The sequence below is a fragment of the Baudoinia panamericana genome, assembly GCF_000338955.1.
Source record: "Baudoinia panamericana UAMH 10762 unplaced genomic scaffold BAUCOscaffold_6, whole genome shotgun sequence".
Taxonomy (NCBI): domain Eukaryota; kingdom Fungi; phylum Ascomycota; class Dothideomycetes; order Mycosphaerellales; family Teratosphaeriaceae; genus Baudoinia; species Baudoinia panamericana.
The window spans coordinates 242,624-257,174 of NW_006911262.1; the positions used below are offsets into that span (position 1 = coordinate 242,624).

The window sequence follows — 14,551 nt, forward strand, 5'->3', positions numbered from 1 at the left end:
GGCGCCGTGCAAAGTTCCTACATTGCAGAAGTTTGCGAGCAAAAGACGGACACTGTTGCTGTCAGGCGGAAGTTGCTTGCCACGTGACATATTGTTGGTGCCTTAACGCCTAATCACCTCCATGTCTTGTCTACTTCAACCTCGACCTCACCATCTTCCGCATATGGGTGGCCATATCCGCCAGTAATAATGTCTCGCACCTTCAACGCCATCTCTCCGGCCGCCAACATTGCTCAAAAGTACGGCGTCGACTTACTTAGCCCAGCGCACAAAGCTCCTCTCCAGTCACTCCTAACCAAACTGTACCGCAAACCTGTCGAACTGAACCTCATCAAAATCCGCCGTCCGCAGCTCGAATCCGATGTTCTAGCATCATACGTGGCCCAACGTCTCGGTGACCGTGTCCTTCAACCACGCAGAGTAATCCGGGATGCAGCATGGAAAGCGCAGCTTCCTTCCGCTCGCGTGGTGACGGAGCTGCAACAAGCCAAAGCTCAACGAGGCAAGACTGTTAGTAGCACCGAGGTGGAGAAGAGCTCGTCTTTTGGCCCGCTCCGGACGCAGACGAAGAGTATCATACGCGGCCTGAATCTAAGTCAAGTGAGCAGTATCGCGGTGCATGCGGCAGGACGTCTGTCGAAGCGTATCACAGCCAACAGGGCGCAGAAGAAGATGGCGAGACGGGGTGCAAACACCAAGGGAGCCGGGTATATGATGAGAGGGTTCCAGAAGTCGCATACGACGGTGGGCAATGCAACTGGAAAGAGACGTATCGGTGTTTATGGTGTGAGGGTGGATGTTGGGCATACTTGATTGGGCTTGCGTAGACACGCCGTGCTTTGGGAGGCCGGAGTACCAGGGTCAGTGGCGTGCGAGGGCATGAGCGGGCCCACTGGGAGGGTTAAATGGGACATGCAAGACACTGCTCGCGCGCCGGATGGTGTTGGAGACTCCCAAGGATACCTGAGCAACATGCGTCACGAGCTCGCAGTGGCCAAGCAAGCTTTTACCTCCATAGAGCTCGCCGTCTGCATGTCAAATTATCGGCTAAGCATCACCGGGATGTGGTTGGCGATGCAAATTCAGATCCGGAAAACAACGAATGTGGTTTACTAGTGGGAGTACGAGAGCGGGATGAGGTTAGCTCGAGGAGTAGGAGACACGTGAAGCGTGGAATGACAGGTCTCACCTCTCCCGAGCATGTGTAGACGTGTGAATGTCTTCCGACCTGCTGTGGAGCTCTGGGCGTAGCATTAATATCTTGTAAAGCACGCGAAGCTGCCAAGCATACTCTCGTGTGAGATAGAGCGGCAAGTGCGACCGGTGGTTGATTGTTCCTTCCGTTGCAGGAAGCTCATGGCCACAACACGAGAGTGACGCGCAATACGGCCGAGCCTCTTCACGCCTCAAACACCCCAACCAACATACAACAGTATTTTGTGCAAGACGGGCCACAGGCTTGACACACCGCTGGCTATGGCCTTCACAATTAAGATGGCGAAGGCGAAGAAGAAAGGCAAGGGCGCCAGGAATCTGCCGCATCAGATCTGTGACGGACAGCACTGCGTGTCCATAAGCGGCCATTGCATTCATGCAGGCTGTGAAGAGCTGCTCCAGCTCCAGCTGTATGACTTGAACAATGAGAATCTGTCGCTCTCTCTGGCCGTTGACATCCGCAGCGAGGCTGACACCAAGCTCTACAATGGATGCGGCTCCGTGCAGTGGACTCGTGAAGAGTCGAAAATGTACCATCAAGCTATTGCCTGCATTGCTACAGACACCAGCCCGACGACCCCAGATTGCCATTGCACCTTCTGTAAAATCCACACGGCCCGCGAGGAAGCAATTGTTTGGCGCAAGAAGCTGGCTGCAGCCGAGACCAGACTCGACCTGCTACGAACGTATCAAGCGGCCAATGATAAAGACGCCGTTGATACAGCTGCCGAGAACCGGTATGCTGACGTCTTGGGCTTAGCTGCGCTACGCTACGCTGTTACTGACCTTACATAGCTACTTTGCGAAGGGAAAGTACTTTAATGTAACCGGCAGCTTGCGCGGCTATGGCGCGGCAGCACTCAAGCCCAAGCTGCAGATGCAGAGTTCTTACGATGTTGCGGCTCTGACGACAAACAGTATGATTAGCAAGCCAATCAAAACCGCGGCCAGAGAAAGCGCACCTAGGTTCACCAAGGCCATAGCCGCTGGTGTCGACAAGCAGGCAAAGGTCGGCGCCAGCGGTGATGGATCGTTGCAGAGTTTGCTGCAGTACATTCAAGCAGATACCGCAGAGCGAGAGGAAATAGTGCGGTGTGTTCTCGCCACGGCGGAGGAACTGCGAGCAACGTTCAACAGCCAGTCTGCGACATGCCACCAAGGCCGAGCAAATGATGACTCCAGCGATGTCGAAACTGGTTACTTAGAGAACGACACCGACGAGCATGTGAAGTCTGATGAGGACGATGAATCTTGAGCAGCTGGACGTATCTGGTAAGAGGTCATGGGGACGTAATCGTTACGAACTGTAAAGTTGCCAATGTACACCGAGGCTTGTGCCAGCTGCCTCACGCAGTAACACTGCGAGCATGCAACAACTCGGGTTATGAATTTCCAATGAAGCTCACCTTCCCCTCTCATCTTGAAATCCCTTGTGCGTCTCCCTTCCTCGGCGGTGTAGTGAGATGACTGGCCGGCTGCACTAGGCTCTTCGTAGGGCTCCCTTTCCGTGGACTCGTCCCCTGCCGTGCACCAGGTGCAAAGTTGCCCACTGGCGGTAGGCGCGGCGAGCTGGCGGTATGCAGACTCTTCGCTGGTGAAGAGAACGGCAGCGTGCCTCCTAGCGGCGTCTGAAAAAGAGCCTGATCCTCCATCTCTTCGTCTACCTCAACGGGTCTGCGTGACCCCCAGTCTGCCGTCACACTTAGCAGCTCACTAGTGATCTGGTCTTCGTGATTAGCGAGCATGTCGCTTATGGTGTCATTGTGACTCTGGAAGAGCCTGCCGAAACGCCTCTTGGGCTTTCGAGCGATCTCCATTTCCCAGAAGCTATGTCTGTATGAAATGAAGACCATGGAAACATTGTAGTACCATCGCGGCAAATCCTCATTTGTAGGTGACTTGCAGCTTTGCAATGATACGTCTTCGATGAGAGAGATGGCTTTGGTTAGCCGCTCGGTCGCACGCTCCTCGTTCGCTTTGATGAAGTTGACGATCGCGCCGTGGCCGGTATTGGTGCCCATGAGGATGACATGCGTAGCTTCATTCGGCTCGATGTAGTTGTCCCACAGGTAGGCAAGCACTTCCGTAGCCTCTTTCGTCCGTGCTTCGGCCTTGTCGCTATCTTGGTAGTCTTGTGCATCCGATACATCAGTGACATACCGTGGGAGGTTGACATCGATGACTGCAAAGTCTTCCTTAGCAGCCCAGTCGACGTATGACTTCACAATATCAGTCTTGGAGCTGTTAGCGAATCCTCTGCGTCTCGCAGACTGAGGCTATCTGCACTTACCAGCCAGAGATTGTGAAGCTCGATCTTGCCTGTCCGCGGATCAGGCTCTGGTACTATGCCAGGCGGCTCGTGCAAGATCACAAAAAGCGGGCGAGCCTCCATGTAGTTAGGACTAATACAGCTGTCAGTCTCCACCAAATACAGGTATTAGCCCGTAACATACGTGGCAAGGACCTGATTCTCGAACGACTTCGACAACTTATCCCGGTGAATGAAGAGCGGCGTCATCTGGTGTTGCTCCCATAGCTCTGCAGCTTGGGTCCTTCGCACCAAATCGTGCATTCTCTCCCCGTGCAACGGACCCGCAAGCTGCGCAGAGAGGTCTTTCGGGTAAAGGCAAGACCAGAACTTACTCTGTTGCCGTGCGACCATCTTGACATCTTCCACCCCACTCCGAGTTGGGTTGAGATTCGTCAGACGGTCCGGCGGCTCGCCCATCAGTGTACGGCCAACGGCGCAGGCTGAGCGAGCAATTGACTGAAGGTTGTAACCACCCTCGAGGCAGACAGCCACCTTGCCCTGAGCCAGAGACATGAGCATATGTGTCATGTGAGCGTAGCCGGCGGGAGTGACAAAACAGCCACCGAGCATATCGCCTTCCGCTGCATCGAAGCCTGCCGCAATGATCACCAAGTCCGGCTCAAACTCGGTAGCAATTGGCATGACCACCTGTTGGAAAGCGTAGATGTAATCGGCATCTCCCATACCGTAGTTTCGCCACGGTATATTGACGTTCCGCCCCAGCGCAGTATCTCCGCCGCAGTGCAGGTGATCGCCATAAGGGCCGCGTTCATCACGGTACGATCGCTCAGGATAGAAGTTGCCGCTCTTGTGCACGTGCAAGGAGATATATAGGACATTCTGGTCGTCATACGTCGCTTGCTGGATGCCATTCCCGTGGTGAACGTCCCAGTCAAGAATGAACACTTTGCGGCAGCGCTCGCCAAACTCTCTCTGACAGACCCGGGTGGCAATGCTGACATTGTCGTAAAAACAAAAGCCTTTCACGTCTTCGCGCTCAGCATGGTGGCCTGGTGGCCTTATGACGGCGAAAGCATTTTTAACCTTGCTTAACATGACTGCTCGACATGCCTCAATTGCGCCACCAGCTGATAGTGCGGCGCAGAACGGCGTATTCGGTGATATGTAGATGGAGTCCAACTGTCTCTGACCAGGATGTTGGACAAGATCCTCCAACTCTTCAGGACTACGGGTGCTCAGCGTCTGAATCCAGTCCCAGTGTCTCTCGGCGTGTACTAAACATACTTCCTCCTTCGTCACTAGTCGGGCGTCTATGCGGCCCATGTAGAAATTCGAGAAAGTCCCAAATCGCTTCGCCCATGCCAGGCCAGCCTGTACGAAGGCCTCGAAGATCGCGTGTATCCTGCGCGGATCCTCAGGATGAACATCATCTTCCGCAGGATTGACTTCGCAGTGAAAGCGCATGCGCACATCATAAACTAGACCAGTTTGTGACGTTGCGTAGGGCAGAGCTTTGAACTTTGACTGCTGCGGCTTGTCTTCCTTCGGATCAAGCTTGTCAAAGACTTCAGCAGCTCGTATGATGCCTGCACCTTTCAGCGTTGCCGGCAAGCTGAGGACGAAATCATCGTTTTCGGGTTTGATCACAGAATCTGTGAACTGAGTGAACCTTTCTGTTGAGACGAGGACATCTCCGTCGCCATCTTGCATTAGATCATCCGGCTCGTCAAGGTCCATATCGTGTGGCAAACGTAACACGGTCGCTCACACAAAACGGCCGCATGTCGCTCCGTTGCTGGGCCTCGATTGCCAACGGGCGCGCACGCTTCGGCTGCGCTCTGCCAGCATGTTAGCATGTGCTGCACAGATTCGTTTCGATAAGATTCCCGAGCCACAACAGGTTGCCGCACTGTAGCGTGAACAATAGCTAGAGAAGATGGCAAATGAAGCTTTATCCTCGCTCGTGACAGCGTCAGCAACCGGCGCACAATACACTTACCGCGAACAGCTGTCAGAATACCTGTTAGACAGGAGAGTATGTAGCAACTGCTGTTGCAAAGTAGTCATCGACTTGTTCCATTCCTTAGTCGAAATACTAATAAGTGAATTATCAGAGAAACGATAATTTAGTCAAATAGTAGTATTCGTCCAAGAGCGGCTAGCGCTAGCTTGCTTAATTAAGCGCTATATAAGTCTATAGATTTCTAAAACGCTCTATAGCTATCTTTCTCTAAATCTAGTCTTTAGTTTTAGTAGAATAAGAGTTAGTTAAATCTAAGAAATCTATAATATATTCGCTAATACTTTGCGGATCTAATTAGACTCTTCGAAATAGTTATTTAAGTAGGCTTCTAAGATATATATATATAATACGCTACTTTTCTTTAATCTTAACGTAAATCTAGATATATACCAATACATAGCAACTGTTAGAAATATACAGAGTACAATATTATAATAACAACAAGAACGTCGATTTTGGAACACTTCAGGTCTAGAGGCATTGTTATAGATTTAGTCCGGCAAACAGATATTGCAAAAGCACTTACTCACATTCAGTCTGCGGTGAATGCTTCCTCTAGGTTCAATTGCGGGTGAACAGTTGTGAATCGCTCCACGTATCTCACTGGACTCTGCTGCCTGCACCTACGGCTCACTAGCCTGATGAACAAGGTCTTCGGCATATGCTGATGATGATAGTCGTATCGGGAAACACAGCAAGGGTATGCCTCACACGCCGCTCGCAGCTGCCGGCTATGTCAGAGCATGCGATTGGTGTTCGCATAACATGAAGTGATATGATAGCCGGGTGATAAGGTACTGCTTCTGACCGGCATGACAGACACATGCTTGCGTATCATCGTCAAGACCGCACCAATGCGATTCGACCGCCAGCTTTGATCGTTTCGCCCTGTTGGACGAGCACCTTCTCAATCTTTCCATGGTTCAAGTCGTCTGGTGCATTCACATTGATCTCAAGCTTCATAGCCTCAAGGATCGCTATGACCTGCTTCGACTCGATGGCGGTTCCCTCCTCAACCAATACCTTCCAGACATTAGCTTCGACCGGTGCATCGATGCTCGAAATTGCTGGATCTGTACACGTTCAGTCACTTGTCAGCAGCCAAGTACTGTCTTCGTGGACTCACCAGCAAGCAATGCGTCGATTGTGCCCTCGTCTGGCTTTTCCTTCTCCTTCTCCTCCCGCCATTGCCGCAATGACTTGTTCTCCGCATCGATCATCTCCATTTGGACCTTAGCCTGCCTTTCGCGCAGCTGCTGCACCTCACTCGCTGTCTCCTCAAGGAGCCTATTGTGCTCCGCCATATCAAACTCAACATCCTCCCATTCGAACTCATATAATCCAGCACGAAAGCGTCCGAGCTTCTGATTCAGCTCTTCCTCGCTACATTGATAGAACGTCAGCAGGTCGAAATCTCGAAAAAGCCATGGCTGCTCGATGGAGAAGCCAGCCTTGTAGCCGAGATAGTCGAAGCAAGGAACCGTTCTCGCTATTATCATATAGCCGCCAGGCGAATCGACAGGATATATTGAAGCACATGAACCGCCCCATCCGAACGTGCCTTCGGGTGTAAAGACCCGGCTTGGGTTCGTCTTTGGACATGACATGCGCTGTCGAGGATCGACCGGCAAAGAGACAGTATTTCCACAATAGAAGCCGACCACGACAGCCATCAGCGTGCCCTTCAGCATGTTCTGCTTCAGCTGCTCAGGAGTGAAAGCGTTATTCTTCGCCACAAAGCCTAGGTTGTCTGGCAGATAAGGTGCGTGCGGTCGCTGAGTCTCCATGTAACGCTTCGTGGCTTCCGATTGCTCTTTGCTCTCGAACGAGAGCGGAAGTCTGAAGCGCCGGCAGGGTACTTTGATCCTGCTGAGATCTCCGAGTCTATCTTCAAGCATCTGCAGATGCTCAATCAGCTGATTCCGCGGAAGTTTGGCTCCATCGTAGAACAGCGTAATTGATGTGCAGCATCCGACTGTGTTGATCAAGCTTTCTTTTAGCCATGAAGGTGCATCCGGGGATCGCAGAGCCTTCTCTAGCGCTGTCACTCGACAACGGTGGTTGAGGTCGAACTGCTCATTGCCATATTCAACCAGTATGAAGTCATCGCCGCCCTGCCGGTATCGTACCTGCGGCTGGTTCTCTTGCGGAGCCCTCTCCCAAATAACTGCTTTGCCGTAGTTTCCAGTCGTGTCATGCGTCAGCTTAAGTGCGTGCACATCCTTGAAGTTGCCAGTCTGTACACCGCGCCTGATACCCTCAAGGTACTCAGAAACTTGCTTTCGAAGCTTCAGTGCCTCGTCAAGAGATACTGGCCCGAAGCGGACCGTGTTGCCTGCTTTGACCTGGCCGAGCTTCCACCAGTCGGCGCGTATGACGGTCGTAGAGGAGGCGAAGCCACCAAAATTGGGGCAATCGACGACGAATAGGCACGGGTCATCGCCAGTCCTAAACGCGACGCCATAACTGTCAGCCAGAGTCCAAGACTTGGGCACTTCTCTAATTACCCTTTACGTACCAGTTAACCGCACCAAGTGGATAACCATATTCGACGACATTGCTTGGATGAGAGCCGCCCTCTCCGCCATCCTTTCTTGCCCATTGCGGCGTACTCGGAGGTATAAGCCGAATCGCGCTTCTACTAGCATTGTGCGAGACTTTGAGCTCGCTTGAGTAGATCATGGTGATGTCCTCTTTCGTAAAGTAGCCTTCTGAGTGTGGACCAGGCATGCACATGATCTCCCACGATTCTGGATACGTGGGGCGCAGAGAGTCCGGGATCGAAGGGTGTCCACCAAGCGTGTCGGGCAGCGGTCCGACAATCTCCAGCAAATCGCCCGGAGCCAGAGCACGCCCTTGATAGCCACCAATGCCTACTAACGGGCTTGTTGCTTTGGAACCGAAGTAATCCGCGACACTCGGAAACCCTCCGTAGACCGCAAGGTAGGCACGACAGCCGCCGCCTGTTGTCTTCCCAATTCTGAGCTTCTGTCCTGCCTTGATGTGCTTTCTCGTCCACATTGGGACAGCGTCACCGTCCAAGGTGAACTCCATAGGCGCGCCGGTCAGAGCGACGACGGCGGGACCGACGAACCGTAGCTCTGGGCCGCTCAGTGTGATTTCCAAGCCTTCAGTGCCGGCATCGTTGCCAACAAGCATGTTAGCGCAGCTGAGTGCTACCGGATCCATCGCTCCAGAGTGCGGAATCCCCTTGCCTACGCTTGGTCGTCCCGGAAGGTCTTGAATGAGCGTATAGGCTCCAGCGCTGATAACGTCAATTGTATGTGGAGCATACTTAAAGTCATTTAAGAAGCCCGTGAGTGTGTAGCCAGACTTAAATTTTTCACTCTGCACGATCGCGGCCAGAAACTCAAGGTTTGTGGGAGGGCCGCATATGCTGGACCTCGTAAGCAGAAGCTCCATCCCCTTGATGGCAGCCGCTCTCGTTCTCCCATGGTTCATCACCTTAGCCAACAGTGGATCATAGCTGGGAGATACTTGAGTGCCAGTGAAAACCCAAGTGTCGATTCGTGACCCTTCTAAATGCTCCCACTCCACCTTCTGCAGCAGACCTGGGGAAGGCGCGTAGTCCCGCAGCGGGTTCTCTGCATACACTCTCGCTTCGATTGCGACACCAGTTGGCTTCGAAGGCTGCAATGACCGCAGGGTGTCTGCCGAAAGACCGCCCTTACCACAGAGCTGAGCATCGGCTTGCCTGAACATTAGCTCCACAAGATCGACATCATACACCATTTCAGTGATGCCATGCTCGACCTGTAGGCGCGTGTTCATCTCCAGAAAGTAGAAGTCGCCCGACTTATCGTCAACGATGTACTCAATGGTTCCTGCAGAGCCATACCTGACGGACTGGGCAAGGCTAACAGCTGTAGCTCCAAGCTTGTCTCGGAGTTCGGGATGTTGCTCGACAAAAGGCGAAGGGCACTCTTCAATGACTTTCTGATTCCGTCGCTGGATAGAACACTCGCGCTCGCCGAAGTGGATGGCTTCACCATCGCCGTTGCCGAAAACCTGCACTTCAATGTGACGGCCTTCAGCTACAAAGCGTTCGATAAATATTCCGGGATCTAGCATTGTCAGTCTGGGTGATTGACGAAAGCAGAGACACCTACTCTTGAAGAGAGTCTCGCCTCTGCTCCGAACGGTCTTAAAGCCGCTCCTCACTTCGTCGGCATTGTTGCAGACGACAAGACCCATGCCACCACCTCCACCCGTGGCTTTCAGCATGACTGGAAAGCCGATTTGCTCAGCCTCGCTGATGGCATGATCTTCAGAGTCGACAAGCCCTTTGGTTCCTGGGACAATCGGCACACCAGCCTTCTCCGCAAGATCGCGAGCGACATGTTTGATGCCGAATGCTGCCCGCCGTCAACAAATCGTACCAAATTGACGATCTCACGCAGACTGACCTTCGATTGCCTCCGGACTCGGCCCACACCAGACTAGTCCGGCCTGACCAACAGAGCGTGCGAAATTTGCATTTTCGGACAAGAATCCATATCCAGGAATGATGGCATCAGCACCTCGATCTTTCGCAATGTTGATAATCTTGTCACCATCCGTATATGCTGTGTTATTAGAACCTGGCAGTAAGATGGCTTCGTCCGCCTGAGACACGTGAAGTGAGGCTGCGTCCGCTGAGGTGTAGATGGACAAGGTCTTGATCCCCAGTCTCTTCGCAGTCTTAATGATTCGAACCCTGAATGTTGATCTTGATATTAGCCGCTTTTTGCGACGTTCAAATGAAGAGGACTGTGTTTACGCGATTTCGCCCCTATTGATTGGTCGAATGACGTTAGAGCGTTTCCGGAGTCGCGCATCAACCTGATCTTTCGGTTTCAGTGGCTTCTCACCGGTTTGCAATCAATACAGTCTTCAACTTCTCCATCCCGTCGGCGTCTCTGGCTCAGGAATGGTGAGCCCAGAGCGTCGTCTTCCAAGACTGCTTTTGGGAAGTCGTAGACTCTCGATAAGAGAAGACGCCTGTTCGAGTGAGGGGCAGCCTGTCCGGCACACATCCTGCCTATCGCAAAGCTCGACACTCTCAATGAAAGCTTGGTGGACGTCATCCTCATCCGCTCGACAAGTAAGTCCGGGTAGGGCAAGCTCTATCCTCATTACAGCCGTCCAGTCATTCATTATCTTTCACGCGATATGGGCCCAATCACGAAGAAGATCAACATTAATGTTGATTTGGGAGAAGGTTACGGCAACTTCAAGTGCGGGTATGATAGCAATACGGAAGGTTCCACAAAGATTTGCAATGCCAATCGTTCCTAAGACCAGATGACGAGCTCATACCGATGATTGACCATGCCAACGTGGCTTGTGGCTTCCACGCTGGCGATCCGCTCATTATGCAGGAAACCGTGCGGACCTGCAAGAAGCATAATATCGCCGTAGGCGCTCACCCAGGCCTCCCAGACATCCAGGGGTTCGGGCGACGCGAGTAAGATGGAACCCTCCCACTGGCCTTGCTACAGACTTACCCTGAGCTAGGATGAAACTAAGCCCCGATGAGATTACGGCGATGGTGAGGTATCAGGTACCCAACCGATTCCTTGTCCGCTGCCGTCTCTCAAACTTACTAAGTCTCGCATATCGCGGTCCCTAGATCGGAGCGCTTAAGGCTTTCCTGGACGCCGAAGGCATGCCGTTACACCACGTGAAGGTGGGTAAAGACCTCTATGCACTCGGGCGCACTCTAAACTTCAGCAGCCGCATGGGGTGCTGTACGGAATGATGTACCGAGACAAAGACGTCTGCAGGGCAGTGTACGAAGGCGTTCCAAAAGGTGGAGGTCACAATCACACAAGACCGCCAGCCTGTTACTAAGAGTCTTGTCAGGGACACCAGTTTTCGGCCTCGCAGGAACATATCACGAAGACTTGGCGAAGGAGCTAAGCCTGCCGTTCACGGCGGAGATCTATGGTACTCCTTTATACACGAAATAACAGAGCTGTACTGATGCGCCGGCAGGTGACGTGAAATACAACAAAGACCGAACGCTCGTCATCGACCGCAAGAAGAAGTTAGCATGCCCAAGTAGCCAATGAATGTATATGCTAACAGTGTGCCAGGGCATGGACCCCCGAAGAGACGAAGAAGCACATCTCTTCACTGGTCGACAACTCCTCCGTTACTGCAGTGACGGGCGAGGAAGTCGAGCTTTCGTTGGGCGAACATGACGTCTCGCTCTGCTGCCATAGTGACAGTCCAGGCGCGGTCCAAATCGTCACAGCTGCGCGGGAGATCGTGGACGACTTCAACAAGAAGCATGATTATGTCTAAAGTAACCCCTCTTTCTTGACGAGAGTGTACATTTAGGTGCGGACTGGTCGCGAAGATCAGAAATGGTCAAGTCAGGCTTTATCGTAGTTATAACTTGACATCACTAGTTGAACTCAACAGTCACACCCTTCTCAGCGCTCTCCCTCGCCAATTCGATCACGCGAATGCCATCGCGACTCTGCTCTGGCTTAACCGCCACCTCAGCCTCACCTCGGATCGCCTTGACTACATCCTTGTAGTAGTCAAGGTAACTACCCTTCTGACTCGGATATACGCCGTGGTAGGGCGCCGACGGACTCCCGCCTTCCTTGCTAAGGTCACCGGCGTCCAGCTGCTTCTTGCTCGCAACGTAGCCGTGATAACTTTCCGGCTCGACGCCGAACTTTGGGTCGTCTACCTTCATGCCTGCGAAGAGATGATCGATTTGCGGGTCCTCGCCGTTCTAAAGCGTGTTAGCATACCACTGATGATTTCCGTTACTGAGGTGACAATATACCTTAATAAAGGCACCCTCAGTACCCCGAATGATAAACTTAGGGATCTTGGACATGGGCAAGGGAGTCACAATCGTCGTCTTAACGGTACAAACCAGATTCTTTTTGTCGCCACCATACTGCAGGATGACGGTGAAGGCATCGTCGGTCTGACTCTCCATTCTTGTCGCTCGCCACCAAGCCGTCACACTTTTCGGAGGACCAAACAGAAGTAATGTTTGATCGATGCTGTGAGTGCCAAGACCATAAAGCATACCTTCACCAGCTTCATAGCCTGGCTTGTCCCACTTCAGGACCCACTCAGGCTGGTCAGTATCGTAGTGGTTTTCAAACTCGGTTACGGTGCCAAAGGCACCTTGCTGCATAAGGTGTTGCAGAGTCCGGAAGTCGGAGTCGTAGCGTCGATTTTGGAAGACGGTCAGGACCTTCTTTTCTTGCTTGGCGAGGGCGATCAGATGATCTGCTTCCGCACTGCTGACGGTGAATGGCTTTTCAACGACGACTGCAAGGTCATCAGTATCGGTTCGTATGAATGATTGTGGAATTAAGGTGGCAAACCATGCTTGCCAGCCTTCAGGGCTTTCTCGGCATGCTGAGTATGGATCTTCGAACCGGTACAGACGATCACCAGTTCGATGTTCGAGTCCGCGAAGAACTCGTCCTCAGTACGATGCCATTTGGCATCCGGATAGTCCTTCGTGCAGTGCCCCCACGAGCCGGCTTCTGACGGCTCCTTGCGCTGCAGGAAGGCACAGACTTCGAGGTCAGGGTTCGGGGTGATGAACGGAAGATGGAAGCACTTGGTAGAGAAGCCATAGCCCATAAGACCAACTTTGATTGGTGCCATGTTCGCAGGCTTTGCTATGGTGCTATTGTACCTGGTATAGATGGTGAGATTTGGGGGCTGTCGAAATGAGGCTCTGCAGGCAGGTACAGTTCGATAAGCGAAGCGTAAGTTGCAATTCAAAACTGAACGCATTCTGATGAGCAGAGTCGTCGTTGATGGTTGTCTTCAAGCTCTCCGCATTGCCCGGCTAAAGCCGCCGGGTAAACTGTGAAACTAAGGCGATGTCACAATGTGTCGCTGGACGCTGCGAAGAAGGCACTTGAGGAGAAGGAGGATGCCGAGTACCGGAACGGCGTAAGGCACTGACTCGCGCATACTGTCTGATGCCTTTTTGTCGCGTGAACACCGTGAACAGGCATTTGGGAAAGCTTACTTACCTTTGAGGGCAGCAAAGTCTATCGCGACGTAGCAGCACGCTTGACAAAGTCGCACAGTGGCACTGCACATAGTAGCCTCGCTCGATAGGATGTTGTGTTTCGATTATTTCGAACCACCGCCGCCGCTACTTCGTCCAGCAAGCCAGCTCGCAATGTCGAAGTTTTGTACCGCATTGACAGCCTCACTTGTTGCTCGATCCCTCTCGCTCTGGAGCTCAGCAGGCGCGGCACGTTTGCCACGTTGCATCTCTTCGATCTCTGCTTTCATCTCCGGGTCCACTAGTTACCGTCAGCATCCGCAATGACACACAACCTCAAGGGCACACAAGGTGACTTACGCATATCCATCAGCTTCGGCAAACCGAAGATGAACACCACCGACACCAACCCCATCAGGATCATCGGATTCTTCAGGAAGCCCAGTATGTCGAAGCCCCCTCTGCTTTGGTAAAAGTCCTTCTTGCTAGTTGGTTGAACTTGCACTTTCAACTCATCCCGACCTTGTCCATACGCTGGACCTTTGTTGTTCCACTCGTTGCCTCTGAACGTCTGCCAGGCCTGGATCGTCTGATGCTGCGAGCCATCCGCGGCTGCGCCCACGTCAACTCGTAGAGACGGGAAGAAGTAGTCGCGGCTGTAGATGGTGAGTAAATAGCTTGCTTCTGCAAGGTCTCCAAAGGCGAATGTGCTGTCTTTCCTTATTGGCACATCATAGTGCACTCCTGCTGGGCCGATCAAGACCGCGTGGGTAGAAGACGGTAGCGTTGCCGGATTGGCGAGTAAAGGTGGTGATGCTGGGATCGACACGGTCAGGCGGGCAGCATTGGCGATGCTCGCCAGGAGCAGGAAGAGTATGCGCCACTGACTATGCATGGCGATGTATGGTCTGGCTGCGAAGGCTGACAATGCGAAGATTTAATCATCTTAAAGCATACCTTAGCGAGCGCATCATGCTCTGGCATCAGTGACCCTTGGCATCACATGGCCGACCGTACCAGCACACGTATGGTACAT

At 52.7% G+C, this 14,551-nt stretch overlaps 7 protein-coding genes across 7 annotated transcripts; 3 read left to right on the forward strand and 4 right to left on the reverse strand.

Annotated features, from left to right (window-relative positions):
* Positions 1-189: 189 nt before the first annotated feature.
* BAUCODRAFT_122279 (uncharacterized protein) lies at positions 190-813 on the forward strand (the record flags this gene model as incomplete). Its single annotated transcript, XM_007678223.1, has 1 exon — positions 190-813. One exon carries the CDS (start codon positions 190-192, stop codon positions 811-813), a length of 624 nt encoding a protein of 207 aa, XP_007676413.1.
* Positions 814-1,342: 529 nt separating this feature from the next.
* BAUCODRAFT_468841 (uncharacterized protein) lies at positions 1,343-2,320 on the forward strand. Its single transcript, XM_007678224.1, has one exon. The coding sequence runs from the start codon at positions 1,477-1,479 to the stop codon at positions 2,008-2,010; it is 534 nt and encodes a 177-aa protein (XP_007676414.1). The 5' UTR covers positions 1,343-1,476; the 3' UTR covers positions 2,011-2,320.
* A 310-nt stretch (positions 2,321-2,630) lies between these two features.
* BAUCODRAFT_69749 (uncharacterized protein) lies at positions 2,631-5,197 on the reverse strand (the record flags this gene model as incomplete). The annotated part of the gene is made up of 3 exons (XM_007678075.1): positions 2,631-3,449; positions 3,506-3,617; positions 3,669-5,197. The coding sequence occupies 3 exons, from the start codon at positions 5,195-5,197 to the stop codon at positions 2,631-2,633; spliced, it is 2,460 nt and encodes an 819-aa protein (XP_007676265.1).
* Positions 5,198-5,988: 791 nt separating this feature from the next.
* Positions 5,989-10,680, reverse strand: BAUCODRAFT_107733 (uncharacterized protein). Its single transcript, XM_007678225.1, has 6 exons — positions 10,382-10,680; positions 9,938-10,239; positions 9,641-9,886; positions 8,029-9,595; positions 6,637-7,958; positions 5,989-6,583 (listed from the first exon to the last, which is right to left on the reverse strand). The coding sequence occupies exons 1-6, from the start codon at positions 10,414-10,416 to the stop codon at positions 6,351-6,353; spliced, it is 3,705 nt and encodes a 1,234-aa protein (XP_007676415.1). The 5' UTR covers positions 10,417-10,680; the 3' UTR covers positions 5,989-6,350.
* A 60-nt stretch (positions 10,681-10,740) lies between these two features.
* On the forward strand, positions 10,741-11,896 carry BAUCODRAFT_33607 (uncharacterized protein). The gene is made up of 7 exons (XM_007677854.1): positions 10,741-10,977; positions 11,028-11,073; positions 11,143-11,199; positions 11,247-11,322; positions 11,376-11,459; positions 11,508-11,559; positions 11,609-11,896. The coding sequence occupies exons 1-7, from the start codon at positions 10,832-10,834 to the stop codon at positions 11,817-11,819; spliced, it is 672 nt and encodes a 223-aa protein (XP_007676044.1). The 5' UTR covers positions 10,741-10,831; the 3' UTR covers positions 11,820-11,896.
* Positions 11,897-11,922: 26 nt separating this feature from the next.
* On the reverse strand, positions 11,923-13,160 carry BAUCODRAFT_69711 (uncharacterized protein; the record flags this gene model as incomplete). The annotated part of the gene is made up of 3 exons (XM_007678072.1): positions 11,923-12,261; positions 12,316-12,815; positions 12,872-13,160. 3 exons carry the CDS (start codon positions 13,158-13,160, stop codon positions 11,923-11,925), a joined length of 1,128 nt encoding a protein of 375 aa, XP_007676262.1.
* A 244-nt stretch (positions 13,161-13,404) lies between these two features.
* On the reverse strand, positions 13,405-14,449 carry BAUCODRAFT_89075 (uncharacterized protein). Its single transcript, XM_007678150.1, has 2 exons — positions 13,876-14,449; positions 13,405-13,816 (listed from the first exon to the last, which is right to left on the reverse strand). The coding sequence occupies exons 1-2, from the start codon at positions 14,408-14,410 to the stop codon at positions 13,641-13,643; spliced, it is 711 nt and encodes a 236-aa protein (XP_007676340.1). The 5' UTR covers positions 14,411-14,449; the 3' UTR covers positions 13,405-13,640.
* Between the last annotated feature and the right edge of the window lie 102 nt (positions 14,450-14,551).

Bases quoted from the DNA above. Each gene is read 5' to 3' on its own strand.
- BAUCODRAFT_107733 (XM_007678225.1), bottom strand. From the start codon at position 10,416: ATGGAGAAGTTGAAGACTGTATTGATTGCAAACCG. The intron at 10,240-10,381 runs GTGAGAAGCCAC...GCTAATATCAAG, and splicing joins ACTGTATTGATTGCAAACCG to ATCAACATTCAGGGTTCGAA. The intron at 6,584-6,636 runs GTGAGTCCACGA...GAACGTGTACAG, and splicing joins AATCGACGCATTGCTTGCTG to ATCCAGCAATTTCGAGCATC.
- BAUCODRAFT_33607 (XM_007677854.1), top strand. From the start codon at position 10,832: ATGATTGACCATGCCAACGTGGCTTGTGGCTTCCACGCTGGCGATCCG. The intron at 11,460-11,507 runs GTACTCCTTTAT...ATGCGCCGGCAG, and splicing joins GTTCACGGCGGAGATCTATG to GTGACGTGAAATACAACAAA. The intron at 11,560-11,608 runs GTTAGCATGCCC...ACAGTGTGCCAG, and splicing joins GTCATCGACCGCAAGAAGAA to GGCATGGACCCCCGAAGAGA.
- BAUCODRAFT_468841 (XM_007678224.1), top strand. From the start codon at position 1,477: ATGGCCTTCACAATTAAGATGGCGAAGGCGAAGAAGAAAGGCAAGGGC.
- BAUCODRAFT_89075 (XM_007678150.1), bottom strand. From the start codon at position 14,410: ATGCATAGTCAGTGGCGCATACTCTTCCTGCTCCTGGCGAGCATCGCC. The intron at 13,817-13,875 runs GTAAGTCACCTT...GACGGTAACTAG, and splicing joins GCCGAAGCTGATGGATATGC to TGGACCCGGAGATGAAAGCA.